The sequence below is a fragment of the Canis lupus genome, chromosome 4 (genome assembly GCF_003254725.2).
Source record: "Canis lupus dingo isolate Sandy chromosome 4, ASM325472v2, whole genome shotgun sequence".
In the NCBI taxonomy this organism is placed as follows: domain Eukaryota; kingdom Metazoa; phylum Chordata; class Mammalia; order Carnivora; family Canidae; genus Canis; species Canis lupus.
Window position 1 is genome coordinate 75,870,986 of NC_064246.1, and position 26,594 is coordinate 75,897,579.

The 26,594-nt window shown below is 43.5% G+C and overlaps 1 protein-coding gene across 1 annotated transcript in view; it reads right to left on the bottom strand.

Moving 5' to 3' along the window:
- The window catches only part of PDZD2 (PDZ domain containing 2), a 359,297-nt gene that overhangs the window by 72,682 nt on the left and 260,021 nt on the right, over positions 1-26,594 (bottom strand). Inside the window, 4 exon segments of the mRNA XM_025436367.3 lie at positions 5,084-5,230; positions 11,998-12,130; positions 15,015-15,157; positions 24,135-24,636. Of these exon segments, the coding sequence (XP_025292152.3) occupies positions 5,084-5,230; positions 11,998-12,130; positions 15,015-15,157; positions 24,135-24,636 (925 nt within the window).

Here is a 26,594-nt window from a genome sequence, read left to right on the forward strand (position 1 = left end):
CTAACACCTGTCAGAATGGCTGAAATCAAAACACAAGAAACAGCAAGTGTTGGTGAGGATGTGGAGAAAAAAGAAATCCTCCTCCACTGTTGGCGGGAATGCAAACTGGAGCAGCCACTCTGGAAAAACAGTATGGCTATTCCTCAAAAGGTTAAAAATAGAGCTACCATATAATCCAGTAATTCCACTACTAGGTATTTACCCAAAGAATACAAAAACACTAATTCAAAAAAATATATGCACCCCTATGTTTACTGCAGCATTATTAACAATGGTCAAATTATGAAAGCAGCTGAGTGTTCATGATAGCTGAATGGATAAAGAAGATGTCACACACACACACACACACACGCCCTGGAATATTATTCAGCCGTAAAAAAGAATGAAGTCTTGTCATTTGTAATGACAACGGATGGACCTAGAGTATTATGCTAAGTGAAAGAAGTCAGAGAAAGACACATCCTGTACGGTTTCACTCATATGTGGAATTTAAGAAACCAAATAAATGAACAAAGGAAAAAAGAGACAAACTAAAAGCAAACTCTTAACTATAGAGAACAAACTGATGGTTACCAGAGGGGAGGTGGGTAGATGGGAGAATCAGGTGAAGGGGATGAAGAGTGTACACTTACCACAATGAGCACCTAGTAATGTACAGAAATGTTGAAGCACTATAGTATAAACTGTAGGTTAACTATACTAGAATTTTTAAAAATACAAATATTCTTAAGGAAAAATATCAAATAGAAAGTCGTAACAAAATGTTAAATATGGGGGATCCCTGGGTGGCTCAGTGGTTTAGTGCTGCCTTAGGCCCAGGGCGTGATCCCGGAGACTACGGATCGAGTCCCACATCAGGCTCCCTGCATGGAGTCTGTGTCTCTCTCTCTCTGCCTATGTCTCTGCCTCTCTCTGTGTGTGTCTCTCATGGATAAATAAATAAAATCTTGAAAAAATAAAAATAAAATAAAATGTTAAATATGGCTATCTTTGACTAGAAGGATTGTGGGTGATTTATATTGTCTTACGCATTTTTTTTGAGAAAAAACCATTTATATAGTGAAAATAGTATTGTAATAAAAAATCATTTAAATTATAACAAATAAATTATAAATTTGTAAAAATAAATATGGCTAAAATATATAACATAACGTATTTAATATCTATAAAGGCTCATTTATTAAAGCATTTAGTATAAAATGTTTGCAATTCAATAATTGCTTGCTTTTTTTTAAGAGACTATGAGTTATGAATTTTTTATTTTATTTTACTTCTTTATTTGAAAGACAGAGAATGTGCCTGCATGCACGAGTAGGGCGGAGGGGCAGTGGGGGAAGCAGGCTCCCCGCTGAGCTGGGAGCTGGAAGTGGGGCTCCAGCCCAGGACCCCGGGATCACCACCAGAGCAGAAGGCAGATGCTTAACGGAGTCACCTAGGTGCCCCATGAATTATGAATTTTTGAAAACGCGTATGACCGTAAGCTCTCGACAAGCCCGACGGTGTCACCTACAGGGCTCCGGGCTTTACCAGAGGGGGTGCAGATGTGCTGCAGACCCTTCCTCTTTGTAAGCTCCTGAGATTGCTTAGTGCTCGGTGGCAAACTGGCTGAGCTGTCCTAGGAGCCCCCTGAGCAGGCCAAGCTCTGCAGAGTGGGCATGAGGGGGGGCGCCTGGGATGGAGCCGGGCTGGAGAGCTGCTAGTGATGGAAGCCTGGCGGGCAGGGCGAAATATGGGAGGCATGCTGCAGCTGAGCAGCCCGTGGTGGGACTGCACCTCCTCCGAACCCCTTCTTGTGCCCCAGATAACAAGGAGCCGAGGGGGCACTGCTGTGGCACCGTAGAGAATGGAGGCCTCCAGTGCTGGGAGGTCACGGGGAGGCAGGGCAGGGTAGGTAGGAGCGAGAGAGGTGGCCTGCAGGAGACATTTGACGCTCAGGCCTGTTCAAGGCTTATTCGAGGACGGTCCCTGTAGGTTAAGGGGACTAGGATGTGGATAGTAATATAAAGGCCCCTTAAGACTGCCATGGGGTGGTTAGCTGTGGGCCTTGAAGTAATCATAATTTTTCTGGTGGATAAATCCAGTTAATTTGGGTGTCATTTTCATTAGCGTTCAATGAAACACTTGTTGGGTTGTTTGTTTTTAAATTCATTTTGTTATTTAGAACTCAGCACCAGATGTAGTGGCTAAACTCTAGGGATTCACTGGGAACCCAATCCAGTCGTCATGTTACCTCATGGAATTTAGAGTTGGCTGGGAGAAAACAGATCTTAATTAAATAATCACAAACCCAAATGTGAGAGAGCGGGACACCCGGCTTGCGAATGGGCATCTTCGTTTCAGTAAAGCGATTCAAAAATGGGTGATGTTGAGAAGGGCAAGAAGATTTTTGTTCAGAAGTGGAAAAGGGAGGGATCCCTGGGTGGCGCAGCGGTTTGGCGCCTGCCTTTGGCTCAGGCACGATCCTGGAGACCCAGGATCGAATCCCACGTCGGGCTCCCGGCATGGAGACTGCTTCTCCCTCTGCCTGTGTCTCTGCCTCTCTCTCTCTCTCTCTGTGTGTGTGTGACTGTCATAAATAAATAAAAAAATTTAAAAAGAAAAAAAAAAAAGAAGTGGAAAAGGGAGGCAAGCACAAGGCTGGGCCAACTCTCCATGGTTGATTTGGGCGAAAGACAGGTCAGTCCCCTGAATTTTCTTACACCGATGCCAACAAGAACAAAGGCATCACCTGGGGAGAGGAGACCCTGAAGGAGTATTTGGAGAATCCCAAGAAGTACATCCCTGGAACAAAAATGATCTTTGCTGGCATTAAGAAGACCCGGGAAAGAACTGACTTAATAGCTTATCTCAAAAAAGCTACTGAGGGGTAATAGTTGGCCATCACCTTATTTATTACAAAACAAAAATGTCTCATGACTTTTTTTTATGTGTGCCATATTTATTTAAATTGATCTCATTGACCAGAATTCAGATCATGAGTGACTGATAGAATGTTTCTCTGGGACAGTCCTGATTTAAATAAGATTGGCTTGCGGCTAAATGAATATGATCAGCTTTTTGAACTTTGATGGTAATTCTGGTTCAGCTGTCACTGCTGTCACTGTTTTCCCCTTCTAAAAATATGATTGGAGTTGATTAGGGATGTTCCGCTTTTCACAGAGATGGTAAATGCCACCTCTAAACTTACAGATTGGTTTTATATTTAGATTTATATAACTGGTTATATTAATATATTTAAATACCAAGGAAATCCCTTCACTGTCTCAGAACACCAAGACTCAGCTGTGTTTCAAGTTGCGTTCCCTAGCCTGTTGTTAAAGGCAATGGCTGAAGATAAGCTGGCAGTGTCCACTTTATCTTTTTGGTCTTAACTATGCCAATTTAATTAAAATTCCTTGCATCGAAAAAAAAAACAGATCCAAATATGACAAGCAGTTCACAGAGAGCCACTTAGTCATACTATCAGAGCTAAGAGATTTAATGTATATGGGTATATTCAGGAAGTTTCTCTGAGGCAGTAACACTTTGGGGGATCCCAAAGGCGGATAGAAGGCCTTTTATTCAGGCAGAGGATTCCAGAGAGAGAGAATAATAGCATTTGCAAAGGTCTTGTGGCAAAAAACACATGCAGTCATCATGAAGGACGGCAGGAAGGGTAGGGTGGTGGTTGCTTAGGAGTGATGAACTCAGTGAGAAGTAAGGTTCAAGAAATAAGCAGGAGTCAGGGAAGCAGTGTAGGCCCCTCAAATTAGTTTGGTCTCTACCCTTAATAAAAGTAAGAGAAACCACTGAATGGTGTCATAGTACAAAGAGATGGGAATAATCACACAGTTATTTTTAAACTGTTCGCCTTAACTTCGTTCAGTTCTGGTTTATTTGCTTTATGGGTTAGTGTTCCGAGAAAATTCTCCTTTGAAGGTAAAGCAGCTAGAAAAATCTTTCAAATCAACAATGGGTTTATACAATGCCTCTGGGCAAATTACAAAAAGGTATCTCTTCTTTAAGATGCTTTCCTTCCTTGATTGGAAAACTGTCCTAATATGTTGATTTTGCTAGAGCAAAACTCTTCACTGCCATCTTTCAGGAAACTGTCATAATAAACACAAAAGACTATTTTTTTGGTTCAAACAGTGCTTCCTTCAACGCAGCACTCTGTGCAGTCCACACCCACACGACCGTACTCAGTGGCCCTGGATCTCCACTGATCAAAACAGAAAGGAGAAAAGCAACTTTTTCTTCTTTGAAATAAGATAGCATATTGTATAAATGTGATAAAACATGCAGTTTTGGGTCTTTAAGTCCTAACTATGACCAAAACTCATTTTCCAATGCTTACCCACTCTGCCTAGGTGTAGTGCTGGTGGGAGAGAGTAAGTGGCTCCAGATGGCAGATGGAAGATACCCTCCCCATGGCTGGTTGGATGGAGACCAAGAACTGGCAAGAATTTACACCAGAAATGCCACATCTGGCAGACCTGGGATCCAAAGAGGGACCCAGGAGCCACACTGCAATCACCATTAACCGAAAGCCCTCGTGACTCCGTGCCAGGCAGCCCATGAGGACAGCCCACGAGGGCATGAGACACCCGGGCCGTCTCAGAAGAACCACAGGCCTCGCGAGGGGCCTGGCTTCGGAAAACATACCCACACAGCTTGGCCTGAACGGGCTTTGTGTTATTGCAACACTCCACTCTCGACCAGAATCTCTCGGGCTCAGTTTGAATTCACAACCAATAGTTGTCAAACGCTGCATCCGAAAGCAGCAGTGAGATCCTTGTATATATGAGCTACTACGCACCCTAGAAATTGATATACACTCTGAACTTAAATACACAGCTGCGCCCTCATCCCATTTCCAGCTTCAATGTTTTTTCATTAATGAAAATCATTGCCCTCACAGATTTGTCTGGAAGATCCTGACCAAAAAAAAAAAAAAAAAAAAGATTAAAAGAACGCCCTGTGGTCCTCTCCCATCTGGGGCTCTATCCTACTACCTTCAGCTAGTACCTCCGACCCCACCATCGACATCCTCAGGGACACATGGCTTTGGCAGAGCAGCTGGGGAAAGCAGAGGTGCACTTACTGCCCCCTGGACGGAAGATGAGCCGTCTTCTTCCCCGTCTGGCTCCTGGTCTTCGTTGTCGGTCCAAGAGGACACGTCCTCTACTGAACTGGTCAGATCAGGTAAACTCTTAGATGTCAACCTCAGGAGGTCTTCGGCGGAGGTTTCCTACGGGGACACAATGAAAGAGTCATGCATTACCCCATGGATGTTGGTCAAGGTCAAGGAAAACCCAGCAGGGTCAGCCGGGAGTGCTCACACGCCCTGAACTCAAAGACCCCATGGAATGTATTATGTTCCACATTTCCAGGTTGGCCAGGTTACCTCACATATTAGGGCAGTAGACCCAATGTAAACCCAAAGCAATTTTTTTTTTTTTTGCTGAAAAAATCTGTGTTTCTTAGATATTTCTACAGGCAATCCAAATTCCCTCCACTTCAGAATCTCTAATACCTTCTCCTGCCTTGCGTTCCAGGTACAATCTAAACCTCCCCATTGGCAGGCCAACATCTTAGGGCCCAGGGCCCCAAACACACCTCCCTCCATTCTCTCCTCCAACCCACACCTTCCACGCCAGCCGTACTGACCTTCCATCGCGCCAGGCTCTCCCCTGCCCTGCTCCCATGTCTACCAGCAGCTCCCTCTGTCCAGCGAGCTCAGCTTCCCAGCTCCGCTTGAACACCCTCCCCTGGAAGCCTTCCTGGACCGTCTCAGGAGGCATTCCACTTGTCTTTCCCTTCTTCCCGAATGTCCTTTACTGTTTTCTTTCATCGCCCTGCACGTATGTCTAACTCTACCTGTCTCTCCTGCTTATCTGAGCGCTCCTCCAAGTAAAGGCCATTTCTACTGTGCGCTGTGTCCCCAGGCCCGGCACAGAGCTCTAGTATCCATGTGCTCCTCCCCCTCACTGCTCATCTCACGAGCATATGTTCACCAGAAAGAGATTAGACTGTTGATTGAATCACGACGCCAAAGTGGAGCCTGATAACGTCTCTTCAAAGAAAACAGCCCTTGAACAATTTTTAAAGGTCAACAAAATACATGGAATCAGACTCCATTAAGATTAGACTCTAAAGAGGACTCCACCGTCGTCCTTCCTTCCTCCGCACAGACGAGGCCACAGGGGTCAGTGGGATGCAGGCGAGGTCACCGATGCCACATGACAATCGCACGCACAGAGGAGGCGCACGCTGCCACCCAGAACTCTCCAGGGAAATGCCACAGCACAGGAGGCGGGGGAGCAGGGCTGTGGCTGATGTGAGGCCAGAAAGGAGAGAAATGTGTCCTCCTCTCCTCCCACACCAGTCATTTCTACAAGCAAGGAAGCCTATGGAAAGTTTTGATCATCCTATTCCTCAGGGCTTGACAGAGAGGAGAATAGAAGACACGCATCTTAAACAACAGGTGTTACAGACTCCTAGTAAGTGGGCGCCCCGCGACACTGACATTTGTGACTAATTTGATGCGCAGCCCACCTGGGAGGCATCTGAAGCTCATTCATGGCAGGTCAGTAATTGTGGATACTATACAGTTGGACCTTACCTAAGGGAAGGAAAGAGCTCTGAAGCAAAAAGTGAGTTCAGCCCTCTTTTGCAAGGTCAGCTCTGCTAGACCATAAACGGAAATGAGATTTTTAAAAAGATGTAGGACAAAAAATGAAGGTCCCAACTGGTGAGTAAATTGCACAACAGCCCCAAGATAGAATACTTCATGGTCAGGGACGCCTGCTGGCTCAGTGGTTGAGCATCTGCCTTCGGCTCAAGTCATGATCCCAGGGTCCTAGGATCGAGTCCAGCATCCGCCTCCCTGCAGAGAACCTGCTCCTCCCTCTGCCTGTGTCTCTGCCTCTCTCTCTCTCTCTCTCTCTGTGTGTCTCTCATAAATAAATAAATGCAATCTTAAAAAAAAAATACTCCATAGCCATTAACAATAGTGCTACAGAAATGTACTTTCTGTATGCACCAAGATTCTTACAGCATGCTACTTGGCGCAAAAGCAGATGAAAAATAGTATTCCCATTTTAATAATGGTTGTAACAATAAACTAGATGTCGTAATATGTGATAACCATAAAGGCAAACATTTCTCCAAGTGCTTCTTGCAACCAGCTGCATTGTTTGGGCTGTTCATATTTCATTTAATCTTCCTGACATTCCATGGAGTAGTTATGATTCTCATTGTCCAGGTGAGAAAACTGAGGTTTAAAAAATTGTAGCAAAAAAAATAAAAATAAAAAAAATTTAAAAATTTAAAAAATTTAAAAATGTAGCAACTCGTTCAAGATCCGCAGCTTTTAAGGGGCTGTGCGGGCTCTGAAGTCCAGGCGGCTCTGCCTCCAGGGGCATTCTGACTCCGTGTGTTTGAGCCCATTAAAAAAACATGCCTGGAAGGACAGACCAGGTAATGGATAGAACTACTGGGGGTATTTGAAAATTTTATCTTCCTTTTCTTCTAGGTTTTCTACATTAGACATAGTAAGTGGATAGTACTTGTTGATAAAAACAGAGAGTGATAGAGAAATCTATGTTGATATGCAGGTACTTCTGGGAATATCAAAACACACTTGGATATTCTGATTTCATTCATTAGACAAAAACCTATAAGCTCGTCTGTATGAACAAACAACATATTTGTTTTTTTTTTTATTTTATTTATTTATGATAGTCAGAGAGAGAGAGAGAGAGAGAGAGGCAGAGACACAGGCAGAGGGAGAAGCAGGCTCCATGCACCGGGAGCCCGACGTGGGATTCGATCCCGGGTCTCCAGGATCGCGCCCTGGGCCAAAGGCAGGCGCCAAACCGCTGCACCACCCAGGGATCCCCAAACAACATATTTGTATGGAGACATGAGATGCTCTGTCCTGAAGAAAGTAACTGCGTTATGTTTTCAAAACAATGTCCTAAAGTTTGGTGACAAAGTGACTATTTTCTACAATGATAATTTATATTTTTTTTCTTTTTATTCAGCAAATCAAAAGCTCTTTCCCCTCCTCTTCCTCTCTTTAAATACAATGACAAAACAAAGACTCTGGATTACTTGCTCTTTTTGGATAATGAAGAGGACCAGATGCCAAGAGGTGTGGAAAGATGGATTTTCTTCTCTCCTACATGGATGAGCATCTTGGATGGTGGAGATTAAGTTTAGGAACAAACAGTGGGCAGCTGCTATAGCAACGTATTGCCTAGTTATAAATGGAGCCTATGGGAAGAACTGAAGGGTATCATTCCTCTGCGGTCTCGGTCATCTTTAGGCCTGTCGTTCAGTACAGATGGCCAAGAGCAAGAGCTTGACAACCGAAACATCCATTCCTGGGCTCCAGACTGCTTCTCAGTCCTACAAAGACCCGGTGAGTGTCCCTAAATGTCAAAGCCCCTCGCAGGAACACATTACCCTTCTCTAATGCCATTGGCTCTGTGTCCTTTATGTCTTAAATGACTAAGAGGCAGCTTGGTTGACAGGAAGAAGCAGGGGATCCCTGGGTGGCGCAGCGGTTTGGCGCCTGCCTTTGGCCCAGGGCACGATCCTGGAGACCCGGGATCGAATCCCACATCAGGCTCCCGGTGCATGGAGCCTGCTTCTCCCTCTGCCTGTGTCTCTGCCTCTCTCTCTCTCTCTCTCTCTCTGTGACTATCATAAATAAAAAAAATTAAAAAAAAAAAAAAAAAAAAAAAAAAAAAAAAAAAAAAAAAAAAAAAAAAAAAGACAGGAAGAAGCACGAAACTGTGAAGCCTTACGGACCCATGATGAAACCTGCTTCTGCCTCCTACTGCTTGTGTGGCCTCTGGGTAAATTAATAAACTACTCAGATTTTTAACTTCATCTTTTGAATGAAAAGAACCAACATCTCTCTCATGGGATTTCAAGAATTAAACGAGACCATAAGTAAAAAGCTCCTGGCACCCACTGTGCCCTTTGTACCCTGGCATACGTTAGTGCCCTTTGAGTCAGCAAGTGAGACCACAGCTCACATATCATCCAGGAAACCAGCTTTCAAAACACCCTGTATGCTCCTCAATTATGCTTACCTACGAGTGGACCTTTTTTTAAATTATTTAAATTTTAGGTAGTGCAATATTAGGGTGCAATATTGGTTTCTAGAGTGGAATTCAGTGATCTATCGCTTACATACAACACCCAGTGATCAACACAAGTGTCCTTAACATCCGTCCCTCATCTAACCCATTCCCTGCCCACCTCCCTCCATCAACCCTTAGTTTGTTCTCTATACTTAAAAGACTTTTATGGCCTGTGTCTCTCTCTCCTTTTTTTCTTTTTTTTTTTTCCTTTTTTTCTTTTCCTCCTTTCCATATGCTCATCTATTTTCTTTCTCAAACTCCACATATGAATGAGATCATTCCATTTCACTTAGCATAATACATTCTAGCTCTATCCATGTTGTTGCAAATGGCAAGATTTCATTTTTTGATGGCTGAATAATATTCCATTACATATATACCACATTTTATCTATTCATCAGTTGATAAGACATTTGGGCTCTCTCTATAGTTTGGCTATTGTTGATAAACTCAATAGACAGTGTATTAACAATGCTATAAATATTGGTGCATGTATCCCTTAGAATCCGTATTTTTATATCTTTTGGGTAAACACCTAGTAGTGCAATCGCTGGATTGTAGGGTAGTCCTATTTTTAACATTTTGAGGAACCTCCATATTGTTTTCCAGAGTGGCTGCACCAGTTTGCATTCCCACTAACAGTGCAAGAAAGTTCCCCTTTCTCCACATCCTCGCCAACATCTGTTGTTTCCTGTGCTGTTAATTTTAGCCATCCTTACAGGTGTGAGGCGATACCTCATCATGATTTTGACTTGTATTTCCCTGATAAGGAGTGATGCTGAGCATCTTTTCATGTGTCTTTTTTTGGGGGAAAAGTGTCTATTCCATGTCTTCTGCTCATTTGTTAACTGGGTTATTTGTTTTTTGAGTATTGAGTTTGATAAGTTCTTTATAGATTTTGGATACTAGCCCTTTATCTGATACGTCATTTGTAAATATCTTCTCTCATTCTACAGGCTACCTTTTAGTTTTGTTAATTGTTTCCTTTGCTGTGCAGATTTTTATCTTGATGAGGCCCCAATATTAGTTTTGCGTTTGTTTCTCTTGCCTGTGGTGATGTGTCTAGTAAGAAGTTCATCGAGCCGAGGCCAGAGAGGTTGCTGCCTATGTTCTCTTCTAGGATTTTGATGGTTTCCTCTCTCACATTAAGGTCTTTCATCCACTTTGAATTTATTTTTGTGTAAAGTGTAAGAAAGTGATGAGTGGACCTTTTTAATTTTTATTTTATGTTTTCTTTGTGTCCGTGTGTTTGTCTCCTGTGCTTGACTTAGAAGAGATTTTTCTCTTTCTCATCTTCCAAACTAGCAGAAGAAAGAAGTCAGCATAGAAATAAAGGTTGGGTGGCCATGGTATACTGCTTGTGCAGGAACCCCTCCATTCTTGAGCCACAGGCTGTGGCGGGGTAGGCTGTGCAAACATAGGACTCAGCGTGTGTGAGTGTTTAAGACCAGATGGTGCTTTTCAAACCTCAATACCTCTGGCTGAAAGGGGAACTTGCTTGTCCTTCCCTTGAAGCATTTCCCTTTTGTGCTCTGCTCTCCTTCCTGCCCCTAGTGAGAAGACACCAGGGTGCCCTGTGGTATCTCTGGGAGGGGAAGAGGGAGTGGAGACTGTCTCAACTCCTGCCTCTGGGGCCTCAATGCCAACCCTTCCTCCCAAGTCTGTGCCAAGGCTCTGTGTTCTTGTGGGAAGCCTAAGTGTCTGAGTTATGGGGTTGGGGTGAAAGGTGTAAAAGAAGGATTACAGATTTTCCAGGTAGTTCGAAATGTTCTAATTATTAAATACTCCAATAATAGGCAATAAACCTTGTAATCTAAGAGGAAAAATACAGAAAAACTTGTGGATGCTAAGTTCAAAAAAATAATAGGGATAATGAGGAAAGAATTACCCATTCTGGTAAGAGTGTATTGCTGCAAAGGGTTGAAGAGTGGAGTGGTTTCCCACCACTGCTTCCATGGACTAGAATGAAGCCCAGGGGCTCTCCTGCACTAGCTCCTAAGTCTGGTGGGTGCTTTTCTATCTTATCAGCAGCAGATGGGACAGCCAAGCAGAAGCAAGAGGACTCAGGTCCTTCTATTTCTGGTCACACAGCTGTGGAGGCCCGCAGCCTTTATCCAGGACTCTAAGGCTGGTGACGCCAGGGGACAAAGTGGATGCTGGGGGCATAAGACATTGGCATTATTTTAACACATTCCAGGGATGAGGGTACAAGAAGCACCAGCCTGAGCCCTCATGAAAAAAGAGGTGATAGCCAAAGGGAGGGGACAGACATTGGTTGTGCATCAAGAGCCAGGGTCCTGGAGCTGCAGACACATCTAGGCCTCTGAGAGATGGAAGCCAGCCACAGGAGCTTGGCCTCACTGTCTCATCAGGAAAATTGAGGAAGAAGGGGAGAGGGTGGCTGGACAAACAGGATTCACAGGGCGTCCTGTAGTGCCAACACTCTGTGAGGCCGTGAGACAGAACCAGGGCCTGTGGCCTGCCCATGGCTAGCCCTGAACCTTTCTTCCTTCGGGACCTGGCAGATGTGCAGCTCCACACCTCTCCTTCGTCCCTGCCAACCAGCGGGCTTCCAGGTCTCCTTTTTGGTTTCTCCCTGGGAGAGGTGCTACTCTCTCCACCTTGTCCTTCCATCCATCCTACCATTTCTCCCTTTTCCTTAGTCCTAGAACTGTTCTTCCATCTACTAAATATTTCATCCAGAGGCTACCCTTATGGGCTTGCCGTGTAGAATCATGGCCATCTAAATGGCCCAAGTAAATGTGCAAGTATGTGTGTGTGTGTGGCACAGAGAGGGCTCAAATCCAAATTCACCACCATCATGAAAAATATTAAACAAACAAAGAAACAAACTACCTACCTTGCTGGCTACCACCAGCTGAACCATTCCAGTGGCTGAGCGAAGAATGGCCACAGCTTCCTCATGGGAGAGCCCCACCAATAAGTGACCATTGATTACCAGCAGCTCGTCTCCTAAGGACAGTCTGCCATCCCTGAGGAAATGGAGATGGGAAAAAAATCCCTTGTCAAGATATTCTGGGCTTGAGAAGGGACATTTTCCTGGAGCTGGGGAGGGTCGCAAGAGGGCACAGTTAAAATCAGGCTAAGGAAAACATAGAGATGGCCAGCGACAGTTTGGGCTGGGATTCATCCTTTGGTCTGGCTGGGTCCTCTTGCCCACTTAGGGAGGCTCCATGACTTCACACGGTAGCCTGGTAGCAGGCAAGGTCTTAAGGTACCACTGTATCCTGCATCAACCTTAATGAAATGCCTCCCATCCAGGGGGAGACAATGACAGAGGATCTGAGACCCCAAGGTTTTTGGATAGTTGAGTCATTCTGTTCTCAATCCTAATGCCATCCTGTCCTCACAACTGAGCTGTCAGCTGAGTCATTGAGCTAAGCACGCCAAACAAAGGCATCAAGCTCAACAGAAAGCCTTGTCTAACCTGCTGCCCTCTCTCTCTAGGTGACACTGCCCTGGCCAGATTCCCTCTGCAGCCCTAGCATGTGTCTGTGGGTCCCCCCACCCCCACCCCCAACACACATGCAGAGTTATAGGACCTTGAGGATAAATCTCTCAGTGTCATTTTCATCCTACAGCCAAGCTTCATCAGAAGGATGAACACAAAACTAACCAAACAGACTGACCAATTTCCTGCTATTGCAGGCATCAGACCTGGTCTACAAATGTGTCCTGTTTCTTTATTTCCCCTAAAACAAATTACAGCTGACTTAGATCTTCCTTCCCACTGGGCTGGGGTTGCCTGCCCTAGGGTGGGTCGAGGGTCTGGGGTGGCACTGTGCCAGAGCATTGTGCAGGCCCCCTCAGTCATGATGGATCAGCAGTCCTGTGGGTTCCACTTGAACCTCCAATGGTCTGGTCTCCCAAGGTCCCAAAGGAGCTAGAGGTTTTACATCTCCATTGCTAAATATGGGATAGAAAATCAGGTGAGGGGGATGGACTCAAAACTCAGGGCTCCACCATGACCTCTGAAGGCTTTATATCAACACCCAGGGTGCTGCTTTGGGACCTGTGCCTGGCCCCAATATTCCCAGATTCACTCAGCTTTCTCTCCAACGTGTTGACTCTTCCCACCTTGCTTTTTTTCAGCAAATCAACCAGCTTCTCTCCACCCTTCCCTCCTTCACTGGTTTCTTTCTCTCAGTCCTCTAGAGCATGCATCATAATCGTTTCCATGTATTTAAGCTTTCAGAGAAGACAGGAGGCACCAGAGACTTCTGATAGCCTCTGATTTCTGTCCTTCAAAAATCCCTAAAGCAGAGAAATGCTAAGAACTTTTCTAGTTTCTTGGAATGGAAAGAGACGGGGGATAAAAGCCCACAGAGAACAAACTGGAACCTCAAGGAGGTGTGTGGGTGGGCCACCGAGAAAGAGAGAGATTCAGAAGTAAAAAAGAACACAAAGTTCTGACCAGTGTCTGAATTTATTCAAGACCATCCCTACCTCCATCCCTTTTCTTATTTTCCTCTTCAGTTCCGTCTCTCTCATCCCCTGTTATTAACTAGAATGCCCGACCTATGAATTATAAACTCCAGAAGCACAGAGAGCACACACACAACTCCAGGCTAAGGGCGAAGAGAACATGGTGAAACCCACTAGAAAGAGCTCACACAGAAAACAGATCAGAACAGTCCTATATAAGTTCATCTCTGGGCACAGGAATTTCCTAATTGCCAACTTTCCAAAGACATGCTAGAACCTAAAACCTAGGATTAATGGGAAAATGGGTATCTGATGGGAGTTCCTCAAGGCATATCTCATGTGGGAAATTTAATGATGCTCTTCTGGATAATGACTAAGGTCTTAATCCTTACACAATGTCTGCCTCCCAGATAACTGACAAGTGCAGTTATTCTCACCTCTAGTTGTTAGCATCTTACTCTGTAGTCATGAGACTAGAACTGGGACATGAAACACATTGAATTTGTCCTCTCCTTAGTCTAACAACCTTTACTTCTGGCTCCTTCAACTCCACAAGATATATTTTTCAAAGTCCCCTGGGTCTGGGGCAGGCCAACACCACTCTGGTGTGCCCTATTGCCCTTATAACCAGGTTACCTGGACTGAACACCAAATTCCCAACTAGATTTACCTCACTCATCCGTGAAACTCTACCATTATACACCTACTGTATACGTGTGGGCACACAACATGCCTTGCCAATAGTAGACACCCTGTGTATATGGAAGCAATCAGTTAGCAAGGCAAAAACATGCTGTATATTTTGGGATAGTTACATCCTTGTAACTCCAAATGGACTTCTTGGCACATGCTCTGCCTAAGATCTATCATTCTTTCTACTTGAGATGATAGTTCAGATTAAAAAAGAAATTTTGAAGGATGAATTGTTCAGGTCACAAGGAGAAAAATTCACATTTACTTTTACATACATACAAGTGCGTGTAGAATCCTGATAGACCTGACACAGCACATGAACCGTGGGCACACTTAAAATCAATTACTTTCCCAAGTCATTAGCCACAATCTCACGGAGGTTAAGATGTCAGGAATGTGGTGTTCTGTCAAATAGCAGAGTCTCAATAGGTAACCACATATTACCAGTATCCCAAAAGGTAGGATAAATAACAATCACTTGAAACTCAAAACAGACCACAAAGAAATGCGATCTCTCCTGATTTGGAGGAGTCTGCAGGATCTCCAGCAATTAGCCACTTCCTGTGCCCAGAGGTGTGTTTAATTAGAACTGCTCATGCCTGATTTTCTTCCATGCTCCAGCACAGTCTTTATGAGCTGCAATTACCAGGGCTTTGACCAAATGGAAGAGTCCTACACCCGGAGGAAGGGAAGGGAGAGGATAAGGAGTCAGAGAAAAAGGGAGAGTTATCTAGTCACCTGTGTGCGGCACCTCCTTCCTTCACTTGAGTGACAACGATAGCGTGAGGTGAGCGCTTTGATCCTCGGCCTCCACTAACCTGAATTCCCAGCCCATCCGATTCTTTAAGCAGCTCCATCTTCCATATCCGGCCAACTTCCTCCTTGGAAGAAAAAGCGAGCACACTGTGAAGTATCTGGACAGACACATGGCATTGACACAGGAGAGTGGAGCTGCTGGGTCAAGCCAAATATTCATTAATTGTCAACAGGTATTACAGATGACCACAGAAAGAAAATGTTCTGTGTGCTGGAGCAAAGTCTCTAGCTGCCAATCCTCTAATAGAATGTTCTAGGATGATGGAAATGCTCTATGTTTGTACAATCCAACATGGAGTCACTAGCCACAAATGGGGGTAGTGGCAACTGAGATGCTGAATTTTTTATTTCATTTAGTTTTAATTAAATTAAATGGCTACCTATGGCGAGTGGCTATAATAATGGACAGCAAGAGTGATTATCCAATTTCCTGACCAGGAATCTGTTAAGTAAATCTGCTTCTGCCTGAAACCCAGTTACCACTGTGTGTGTAAACACTGGCTGCGTCTGGCTTCCATTTCTTTTACACACAGCTACTAATTAATATAGGAAGATGAAAAGACGACAAAGTTAGGTCTTAGTTCTAGGAGAGTTCAACTAATTTCGGCCCAACTCTGCCACTTTACTTATGAATGTCCTTCTGTCTAAAACCCTTACTTTCCTCACCTCTAAAGGGGGGATAATTATTAATGCTTTCCGATTTGTCATTAGGATTAAATGAGATATTTATGGAAGCAGCAGTGCTTCTGGCAACTAGTAGAGACATAATAAATGTTGACTGGTAACCATATATTATTTATATATGCACAAATATATGTTAAAACCACCCTATTGTGATATACCCAATGGTATTGTAATAGCATCGCATAATGTGGAGTTGTCCAATCACTATTTTGTACACCCGAAGCTAACATAACATTGTATGTCAACTATACTTCATTAAAAAAAGAAAAACCATCATGTTGAATTGGATCTCAAACTTCCTTAGAACATAAAAATGAGACCTTAGGAGAACTTAGGAGACCTTAGGAGAACCTTAGACACTGAACTGTACAGTCTTTGAATACATTAAAACGTGTTTCAATCCTTACAAAAATCTAGTCTTCAAAAAAACTAATCATGTCTCTAAGTCCCCTGGACTACTGGTAGCTTCTCTGCTTTGGTTAATTCTCCACTTGACTCTCTGTTTTCCTCCAAGGATGCAAACATATGCCTGATACAAAATGCTTAAGTTCCTTCAGATACTTGGTTGTTCAGAGAAATGAAAGCAAAACCTTCCAAGGTGATTAATTTTGGGGGTCTTACTTTAGGCTCACTCCTGGAAGTTCTTGTTATCTCTCAGTCTATGGGTATGGATCACAATGCATTCCTCAACACATAAAACAAAAGCCATGTCCTTTCCTCATCCATCATGAAGGTCTAATAGAACCATTAAGGTCCACTATGGACAAAGCCATCCTCTTCCTAGAAATAGGCAACCTTCCCACTTAAGCTACTTGCAAAGGAGAAAGAATGTGAAACATTCAGAAAATCTAAAATACACATTGTCAGAAACTAAAATGAAACTTTATGCAATAGTAAAAAAGCCAGATGTAAAACAGTCACTGATGTGCAGCAATAGGAATGTCTGGGGAAATTATTAACAGAGACCTGTTGGATCCTATACTTTTTCTAGTACAGCACTACTCAGTGGGGCTCCATTACTCCGGCAACATGCAGTGGTGCCAACGGTCTCCTTCATCTGCTGACCACAGACAAACGATGCCTGTCTGGCCAAATGTAACTTCAGAAGTCACTGGCTTACCACAGTAGTTCATGAACTTGTCAACAATCCCTATATCATCCAATCATTTCACTTTGGACTCCATCATTTTTGGTTTGTTGCCTCTGACCTCTGGAACACCTTTTTTCTCTTCTCCATTCAGAAATAACCTCCCTGTCCTTCAAAGTCTCTCACAGCTCCACTATTTCCAAAAAGCCATCCTTGAGAGTCAGTGCTACTGACAAGATGGCAACTTTCAACACTTCCAGTACATGAGGTCCTACGGCCTAGTGGATAGCCCCAAAGGGAAAAAATTCAGGGATGTGCTGACGGCTGTTGTCCCAGCTTGCATCCCACACTAGCACATGGGTCAGCCCTATGGCTGCCTCCCTGGGCCTAACAAAGTCGCTGAGAAACTAGAGCAGAATGGTGGCTTGATTTGTTCTTTCCATGAAAGATATGCCATGGCTACTAGGGTCTTGAAGATATGGGATAGTGCTCCACCCTCTCCCAGTACAGAAAAGCTGTGAAATCCTTTCCCTAAAGCAACAGGGACCATAATCAGAGTCTAGAAATAAGAAAGTTGATTTGGCTTTAGCCTAAATTAGTAAAAGCTTAGCCAACCCATTACTAGTTGCACCATCATTTCCACCCTGTCCTACCACCTTTTTGTTAAACAGAGTATGTTAAGTGTGTTTCACAGAGGGTATGACGATACCAAATATACAGTCCTTTCTCATTTTTAAGTGCTTTTAGAAACAGAACTTGTGGCAAGGAACACATAAAACTATGATCATGGAGAAAGAATAATGACCTAATATATACTCTTGACAAAAGAGCTAAAGACAGTTTTCATTAACAGCATTCACATGCTCCCTTCATACCCCTGCCCAACACACACACACATGGTTAAATGCAAAATAAAACACATATCTAATAAGAAGGCTTCAGAGGGCAGGAATGACCAATCTTTAATACAGCCCCCAACTATGCTAGTCAAGAAATGGATCTTCTTTTTCATTTTTATCCAACAGCATGAGTGTTTCCTCTATAACTGAAAGTAGGAACTCTAAGGGGAGAGTTCAAAGAAGTCCATGCAAGTTTCCCTGCTCTGGAATTTCTTGATCATCTAATGAGGAGTTCAGAGGTACACAAAGGAAGGCACAAACAGGAAGGAAGAGGCAGATGTTATCTGAGTCCATTGTACAACTGTCAGTATTACATCTAGCTGCCCACAGCTGAAAGCCGTGTTCAATTACAAATAAAGTCAGTGTCTAAAGTTTATGAGGCTAAAGCTGATGCTGGCAGAAAATCAACAGGCCAACGTAAATATAATAATATTAAGCATATTTTCAGCTGCTTCCTTACAGTTTTCCTTGGGTATCTAATATACACGTCAGTATGGTCAAAAGAGGACTTTGCCTCTGTCTTGCTCCTGGCTTTCTCACCTTCATGGAAAAAGCACCATCACGCACTCAAGCTAAAGAGGATTTGCAAACTAAGAGCTCACAAGTTATCTTTGATCCCTCCTTCTACTTCCTATACCCAAACCATAAACAAGATCTGCAGGTTCTACTTGTAAAACATATCCACATCCATCTAACTTCTGCTTCTTCCTGTTAATCACTGCAGTTGAGCCCACCAGCATCTCTAGCTTGGGTTATCACAGTAGCCTCCAATCTGGTCTCCCTTTTTATTCTTTGCTTCCTACAATCCCCTATTCTCCATTGTACATCTAGGGTGACCTCTTTTTCTTTTTTCTAAAAGGATTTATTTATCTATTTTAGAGGGAGAGACAAAACATAAGTGGGGGCAGAGAGATAGGGAGAAAGAGAGAATCCTCAAGTAGATTCCCCACCGAGTGTGGAGCCTGACGTGGGGCTTGATCCCAGGACCCTGAGATCATGCGTGACCTGAGCTGAAATCAAGAGTCGGCCACCTAACCAATTGAGTCACCCAGATGCCTCTCTAGGGCGAACTTTTAAAATACATACATTATGATACATTTAGCTTAAACCTTCCAACAGCTCCTACTAGGCTCAGACTGAGGTTGGAATCTTTGAGATGGCGTACATAAACCTCTACCCAAATCATCTCCCTGTGCTCTCCGCATCACTCACTGTGCTTCAGTCTCTCTGCCTCTGAAACACTCCATCACTCATGCCCAGGGAAGCTTCTTGCTCTGGCTCCTCCCTGGAAATAGCCCACCCCTAGATTTTGCAGGGCTACCCTCTCCTAACACTCAGGGTTCAGCTCAAACATTGCCTCTTGAATGAGGTCCTCACTGATACCAATTTCAGTTAACTCCCCACCAGGACACTGCCCAGACACCTTTCACTTTACTGCTTTATTTCATTTTATAGTACCTGTTGTCACCATCTACCATTCTGATTCATTTATTTGCTTATTTATTGCTCGTGGCCCCTTATTTGTGATAAGTGCTGCGGGACAGGAAATTCGTCTCTCATTTATCAATGGGTTCTCCAGCAACTAGAACAGTGCTAATACATAACAATATTGCATAAATGCCACAGAATTAATAAATATAGGATGTTTATACACTAATCTTACAGTTTTTCAGAAGTTATTGAGAGTGACATTAAGAGGGCTCGCCCAGATGGGAAACCTGCATGTTTGCCAGTGTTTAGCGTGTGAACACCCAATCCAGTTGTGGAGACGATTGAGTTCTGAAACAGATCCTGTCTAGACAGATGGCTCAAGCCTTTGCTTCCTTTTACATTGGCTTAAAGGGCAATAAGACTCTGTCAGCCTGTTGAGAAAAAGCCAAACCACGCAAAACTGGATGCTATGGACTTTTGTATTAATGTTGTCAAAGTGCTACCCTTTCCTATAAAACGCCAATTACTGGGTGAGCTCACACATACATCTCATCATAGTAGCCAAAAAAAAAAAAAAAAAAAAGGATTTATTTACAAAACAGAGGTGGTACATTAAAAGGAGCTGTCTTGGCGGCATTTAAATGACCTCATCTTCTGCTGGAACCAAAAATAATATTTCACAATAGCATCTTTTCTCCAAATGCGAGAAGAAACATCATCCAACTAGAATTTTACTGCAGTAAATCGTCTGGCTCTAGTTGCAAACTTAGATTCTGAGACTGTCTCCATATCCCTTCTTATTTAGAATGATCAGTAAGAAATGAGAAGATGTGTGTGATCAAGGTCAGAGCTGAAGTTCCTAGTCATCAGACCAAAATCATCAGTTTATAGGTGAGGAAATGGAAGCTCAGAGGAAGAACATGGCACCCTGAAGGCCACAGAGCTGGGGATGGAAGAACTAGGGCTACAACCTGGTGTCCCACCTCTTAGGCCTGGAGCTCTTGGGTGCCTTCGGTAATGAGCATCTACGGAGCACCTGCAGGTGCTAGGCAGTGAGCCAGAACACAAAGGCAAATAAGGTCCCCACCTTTAAATCCTACTGGGGACACAAGAAGCTGCATGGTAGTTGGAATATGTGGGATTCATGCATTGATGAAGAAGGGGGAACTGCAGGAGCCCAAAGTGGAGATGCCTAAAGGCCAAACAGGTGGCAGGAGGCTCCTAGAGGTGTGTCATGGTGTTTGGTCCCCCAGAAATGGAAGACGTTAAGCCACACAGGGGAGAGGAGAAGAAACAGGATAGTAAGAGCAGCATCTGCAGAGGCTCAGAGGAGATAGTAAGCACAGTCCTTTGGGAAAAACCGTGGCTAATTCAGCCCAAACTGGGGAGGAAGAAAGCAGTGAGAGACGATGGCAGAAAGTTAAGCAGGATCAGACAGTGAAAGGCCTTGCAGGCTTCACCAAGCTAAGGAGTTGGGGTAGAAGATAAGGTGACCCACCCAAAGGGCTTACACTGCGGGGTGTGAGTGTGCACACACACGCTTGATGCAATCTCTTTAGAAATGGCCTCTCTAGTTGCCGGGAGGACAGTGGAGGATGGGATGACAGTGGACAGCGGGATGGGTAGCAGACACTATGACCACCTATGTGGGAAATGAAAGCAGTGTGGCCCCAACAGAAAGCTGCGGGAGAGGGAGAGAAGAGTGGGGCAAGCAGGGAGACCAGAAAGCCCAGGGTGGGGGGCTCAGGAGAGAGGTGCAGGAGCAGACACCGAATTAGGAGAGACACTGCCACATAGAAGGATAGAAGTTCACCCAGGGACCATGGGGGGCTTCCTAGAAGAGGACCACCATCATGTTGTTTCTGCTTGATGCAAACATCAGGGACTACCCAGGAGATGTCCCGGGTGTGACTCTCCTTCTGAGCTTCCTTTTCCTACAGATTTAGACCTGGAGCAGCCTTCCTGAGGTCTCTGCAGACCTCTTGCACCGACCCACTCAGCCTTCCTGAGGTCTCTCCTGAGGGTCTAGGGAAGAGGTCTGATACTGTCCAGGGTGAACTACAAGCGTTAGAGTGAAACCACAAATGGACCCATAGACACACATGCCAGGTATGAATAGATTTGCCCAGTTGGCAAACGGTAGGATTTTCTTTTTCACTGTTATGTGACTAACTTGTATTTATTTTTTTTTACCACACTGCTTACAAAAATACACATCTGTAGTAAACAGGCTTGCAAGAACTCTCCCCTTAGATGAGTAATGATCTTCACCACACGGGGAGTAAGGGACTCTGAACTCAGTTCTAAAATTGCTTCTCTATGTCCTAAGAGTTTTTTTTTTTTTTTAAGATTTATTTATTCACGAGACATGTAAAGAGAGAGAGAGGCAGAGACATAGGCAAAGGGAGAAGCAGGCTGCCTGCAAAGAGACCGATGCAGGACTTGAACCCAGGACCCTAGGATCACGCCCAGAGCCTGAGCTGAAGCCAGCCGCTCAACTGCTGAGCCACCCAGACGTCCCTATGTCCTAGGAGATTCTTATGTTTCGATGTTTAGACAATGGGCCCAACTTTTGTAGTTTAAAAGATTAATCTGGTTGCATATGTATTATTATATGTTAATATTTTATAGAAACATATGTTTTTTTGTAAAAAATATATTTATTATAGGAAATATGTTTCCTATGGTTCTGTTAAAGGGAAAGAGGATATAAAAACAAAGACTGAAGATTTATTTTCATGTAACAAATAACAGTCTATGAAAAAGAAGCATCTGACAAATAAAAATGGCCTGAATGATTATAAGCCTTTTCTGTAATTTATTAAGTCTTTGTAGATATATTAAATCATTAACAAAGCAGAAACGGAACAATGCTGACATGTTTAATCTCCCATTATTCAAATGGAATGGAATTTTTTGCCCCAAGGGCTTAAGAGGTAAATACCTAGTTTTTCTTTTTCTGGAAATTCCATTTTAGCATGACCTTGGGCTCATCCTGGAGTAAAAATAAAAATCCACTCAGCTCAAGAACCTATACGACCTTCTGTGATGGTCTATTGGTTTCAATCTGGGTGCCACCTGGATGTGGGGGAAGCTGTGAAGACTTACTTCTTGCCAACTCTATCAATCTTGGGTAAATGCATCGAACGATGATGCTTCTGGGGTTGAAAAGGGTGCTAAAATATATTCATGCCTGAGAGGGTATGTGGCCCATGCTGACTTTCCAAGAAGGAAAGTATAAGTCAGGGTCAATACTCAGTCTATAGATTATGGACAGTTGTGAAGAATGCAAATTCCAGATGGCCGTTCTCTCCTTTCTATAGGCATGTAGCTTAAAAAAAAAAAAAAAAGTCCCAAAGGCAAAAGATTTAGGTTTCGTTTTTTATCACTGTTTCATTTATATCGTCCTGGACATTTGACCGTGAGTGGAAAAAAACAAGCAAAGAAAGTCTGATATGTGTAATGTTCAGATAGTCCAATCCAGAAATTCAAAATTTTATGTTATTGCCTTTAGTTGAGTAGAGAATAGTGGCCTCTTAAACATTTTCTTTAAAAAAAAAAATCATTTCCAAATTATTCCCACTGTGTCCTAGGCCAAATGAAAGCCTGCTCTTTGGACTACATATGAGATTCAATCTCTTTCGGTAACTTAAACCTTCAAAATGATTGAGAGAACCAACACTCCCTAACTTATTCACCCTAGGCTTTCTGTGTATCCATAATCTAATCATTAGAAGAAAAAGTCATATCCAAATAGAGTATTTATCAATAAGAAACACAGTATAATCTTTTTATGGCCCTTAATTCTTTTTTCTGGGGGACCATAAAGTTGGTAGAAAATCATTGATAGACACATTATTTTTTTTCTTCTCCTTCATTTGCATATTCTATCTACAAATCATACCTCCTTCTGGGTAAGGCTTTATGAAGATCACTGAGATCCTCAGATAAAGGAACATGGTCCCCTGAGAGAGGGGTTATTTTAAATTCCTCTCCTCCCATTCTACAAATTAGGTATAACTGCAGAAATATGCATGAAATAGCCTTACTAGAAATTCTATTCATTGCCAGGGTACCATTTCAGCAGCATGCGAAGCTGAACTGATACTTCTTCTGTGCCCATTTTCTATCTTTCTAACTTTCTCTTTCATCCTAAAAGGGTGTCTACTGGAGAGACTCAGAGAGGAAACCAATCAGAAACCACGGAGTAGGTTACTACTTCATTAGGAACCCACAAGAGTATCTGCCAAGAGGATTCTTGGAAGGAACATGCTCACCCTAAAGAAACGTCACTTCAAGAGAGAGAATGTTGGTTAGAATGAAAGAGGCAATTTGAGGCTAGAAATGTACCCGTTACCCATCAGAGTGTACCACATCTGCTTTGCCTTTAAGGAAGACCAATCCTGACCATCACAGCTGGATATCACAGTATCAGACATTTCTGTGAAATTTCCAAACTTCACTGGAATTCAGCAATTTAATAACATGAACCCATAAAAATGTCACTGGTTTTGCAGTGTTAAAAATAAAAGCAGATGCTTCTCTGCACGTTGAACATCCTTCCTGTGTAATACTGAGGCTTGAACGTTCATGCTATCAGCTGCCACCGGGAATTCTTGGCCTTGCTGTGGCAATTCCACTGGTGTTGGTAGTGATAAATAATGATGCAGTTCAAGTTCTTTATCTGGACCTCATATGACTCAAATTATACCACAGAAGTCTTGGATTTTCCACTTATGATCACTCAACCAGCTCTTTATTTAAGTAGGATAAAATGACTTAGATTTTTTGTTGCTGTTATTATGTCTTCTGACCATCTATCACAATACATGTGTTGGCCTCTAAATACAAGGCCACCTTAGTTCTATTTTCTAAGCCTTAAAAGCAACTTCAACAGTATTTCTTTAAAAATTCAGGTTCTATAACCAAACCAAAGCTTACCCGTGCCAGGCAGTCACTTGATTGGAAGTCTGTCTTCCCGGACTTGGAGAAGCGACGTTTGTCATTGTTTGTGGGTAGAGAAGCATCTGTCTTTGGAATTCTAGGCTCTGTCCCTCTGTCTGCTTCTGAACCGTCTAGATGGGATCCAGCCAGTTCCTTGAGAGATTCTGGGCCATTTTCGAGCTCGAGAGCATGACCATTTCCAAGGTCAGGGTCTGGGCCATTGTCCAGCTCCGAGACAGGGTCATTTTCCAGCTCACAGCCAGCACTGCTCTTGGGTTCTTCAGTGGCCTTGTGGGTAGGAGGCTTGGAGATGACCCCAAACTTCCTTGCTCTTTTCCCTTTCTTCACAGTTTGGTCACCCAGCTCCAGGGTAGGTGTCTCCGCTGGTTCAGTGCTGCTGCTCCCGTTGCCATTATAAGGAGACTGGACTTTGTGCTTGAAGCGACGCAGCATGATCAAGTAGATGAAGCCGCCATTCCAGCACTGCTCGGCCAGGTAGCTGCAACAGACACAGGGGGCCGGTTAAAACCCTCCAAGATGGGATCCCTGGGTGGCGCAGCGGTTTGGCGCCTGCCTTTGGCCCAGGGCGCGATCCTGGAGACCCGGGATCGAATCCCACATCAGGCTCCCGGTGCATGGAGCCTGCTTCTCCCTCTGCCTGTGTCTCTGCCTCTCTCTCTCTCTCTCTGTGACTATCATAAATAAATAAAAATTAAAAAAAAAAAAAAAACCCTCCAAGATCCTTCCTGACCGCTGCTTTGGGAGGGCCCATTCGGCAGCCTACACGGTGTGTTAGCCACCTGGCCACACAGCTGAGGTACTAAGCTTCCGAGAGAGGCTCACTACTCATCCTTCCCATCTACATAATTGTTGATGCTAAAAACAACCCCAAAGAAACCCAAACCCCCATGAACTAGAAACTACTAATGAAAACACCCCAGGGTAGGCAGTTAGAAATGGATTTTTCTATCCGCAGAGTCAATCCTAACATACGATTTGAAAACAATAATGATTTCAACAATGTCTTGCATCAGGGTTACATGAGCCTCCCATTCATATAGTTTAAAAAACGAAAAAAAAAATGTTTTAAGTAAGCAATGCCCAATGTGGAGCTTGAACTCGTGACCCTGATATCAAGGGTCTCACGCACTATGGACTGAGCCAACCAGGCAATCCTCCATTCATACAGTTTTGCCGTAATTACTCAGCAAGTCCCCGGGGTAAAGAATAGCTGAAATGGACTGAGAGGAATGTAAAGTTCTGCTCTTTGGATCAAAATATCAACTGCACAACAACAGGAACCTCTGCCTCAGAGCATTAGAGTGAAAAAGAGGGTGAAAAAGCATTAGAGTGAAAAAGAAGAATAGAGGGTGGAGGGGCGTTGGCTGGTACCAAGATGCAACTGGTAAATGAAGGATGCTTAGCCCGAAGAAGACAAGCCAGGCTTGGTTGCATTTCATGTATTTGAGGAGTGCCAAACACTCAGAAGCAGGAAATAATATAAATGAGACGATGCATGTGAAGCCTGACACACAATAACTACTCCAGATCTTAAGGAATAACCGTAAATAGAACATCAAACGAGATAAGTAATTAGTGGTGTTCAGGACCATTAAAGCTTTAGCAAAGAAAACACACTTGCTCAAAGTCAGGAAACCAGGCTGGGCTAGACCCTCCACTCATGGCACCCAAGATAAGGAAGCACAAACCCCAGATAAACCCAGGAAAATGCCTTCACCATGGAATGTTGCCACATTGTACACATCACCCGGTCACAAGCAAAGAATGTCAACAACCAAATCCTTAATGAGTTGGATCTGCTTCCGGTCTTCATGTGCCCACAAAGAGGAGGTCTGGGGCTTTGTTGCCTACATCCTCAAAAAGTGAAAACCTGAGAACTTTTTCAAATGTACCAAACTAGCTGTTCTCCCTCCAGGCCTGAAGCTCAGACCTGAGAGCTGGGGACAGTCAGTATGCAGGAAGGGACCAGGTTGTAAGGAGAGGTGACCAGCTGTGTTTGAAATGTACTAAGTTCTGGGCCAAAGGCATGTATCTATCACCCATACCTAATGGTCAGGTTAATGCCAGGACAGTGCCAGTCTCACTGAAGAAGGGAATAATTCTCAATTTTTACCATGGAGTAGAGTGAACAAGAGAAAATGGGTCCTCAAACAATCATCACAGTTAATAAAAACTTTCATTGATCCTGATCTATAAACCATGGTAATGAACTTACACATAAAAGCCAGGCAGATAAAAGGTACCACACAGACCTTGGATTGTTCCATGCAATACACTGAGATGAACAGGTAAAGAGCAGCCTACTAGAGTCTAGTAAATTAAAATTAAACTGGTTCTCAGCACAATTTTTTCTACGATGTTTAGATTTCATTTTCCTGAATTGTGTATTTTTTTTCCCACCCTGGAAAAATTTCTGTAAAGGTATAAAAGCCTTAA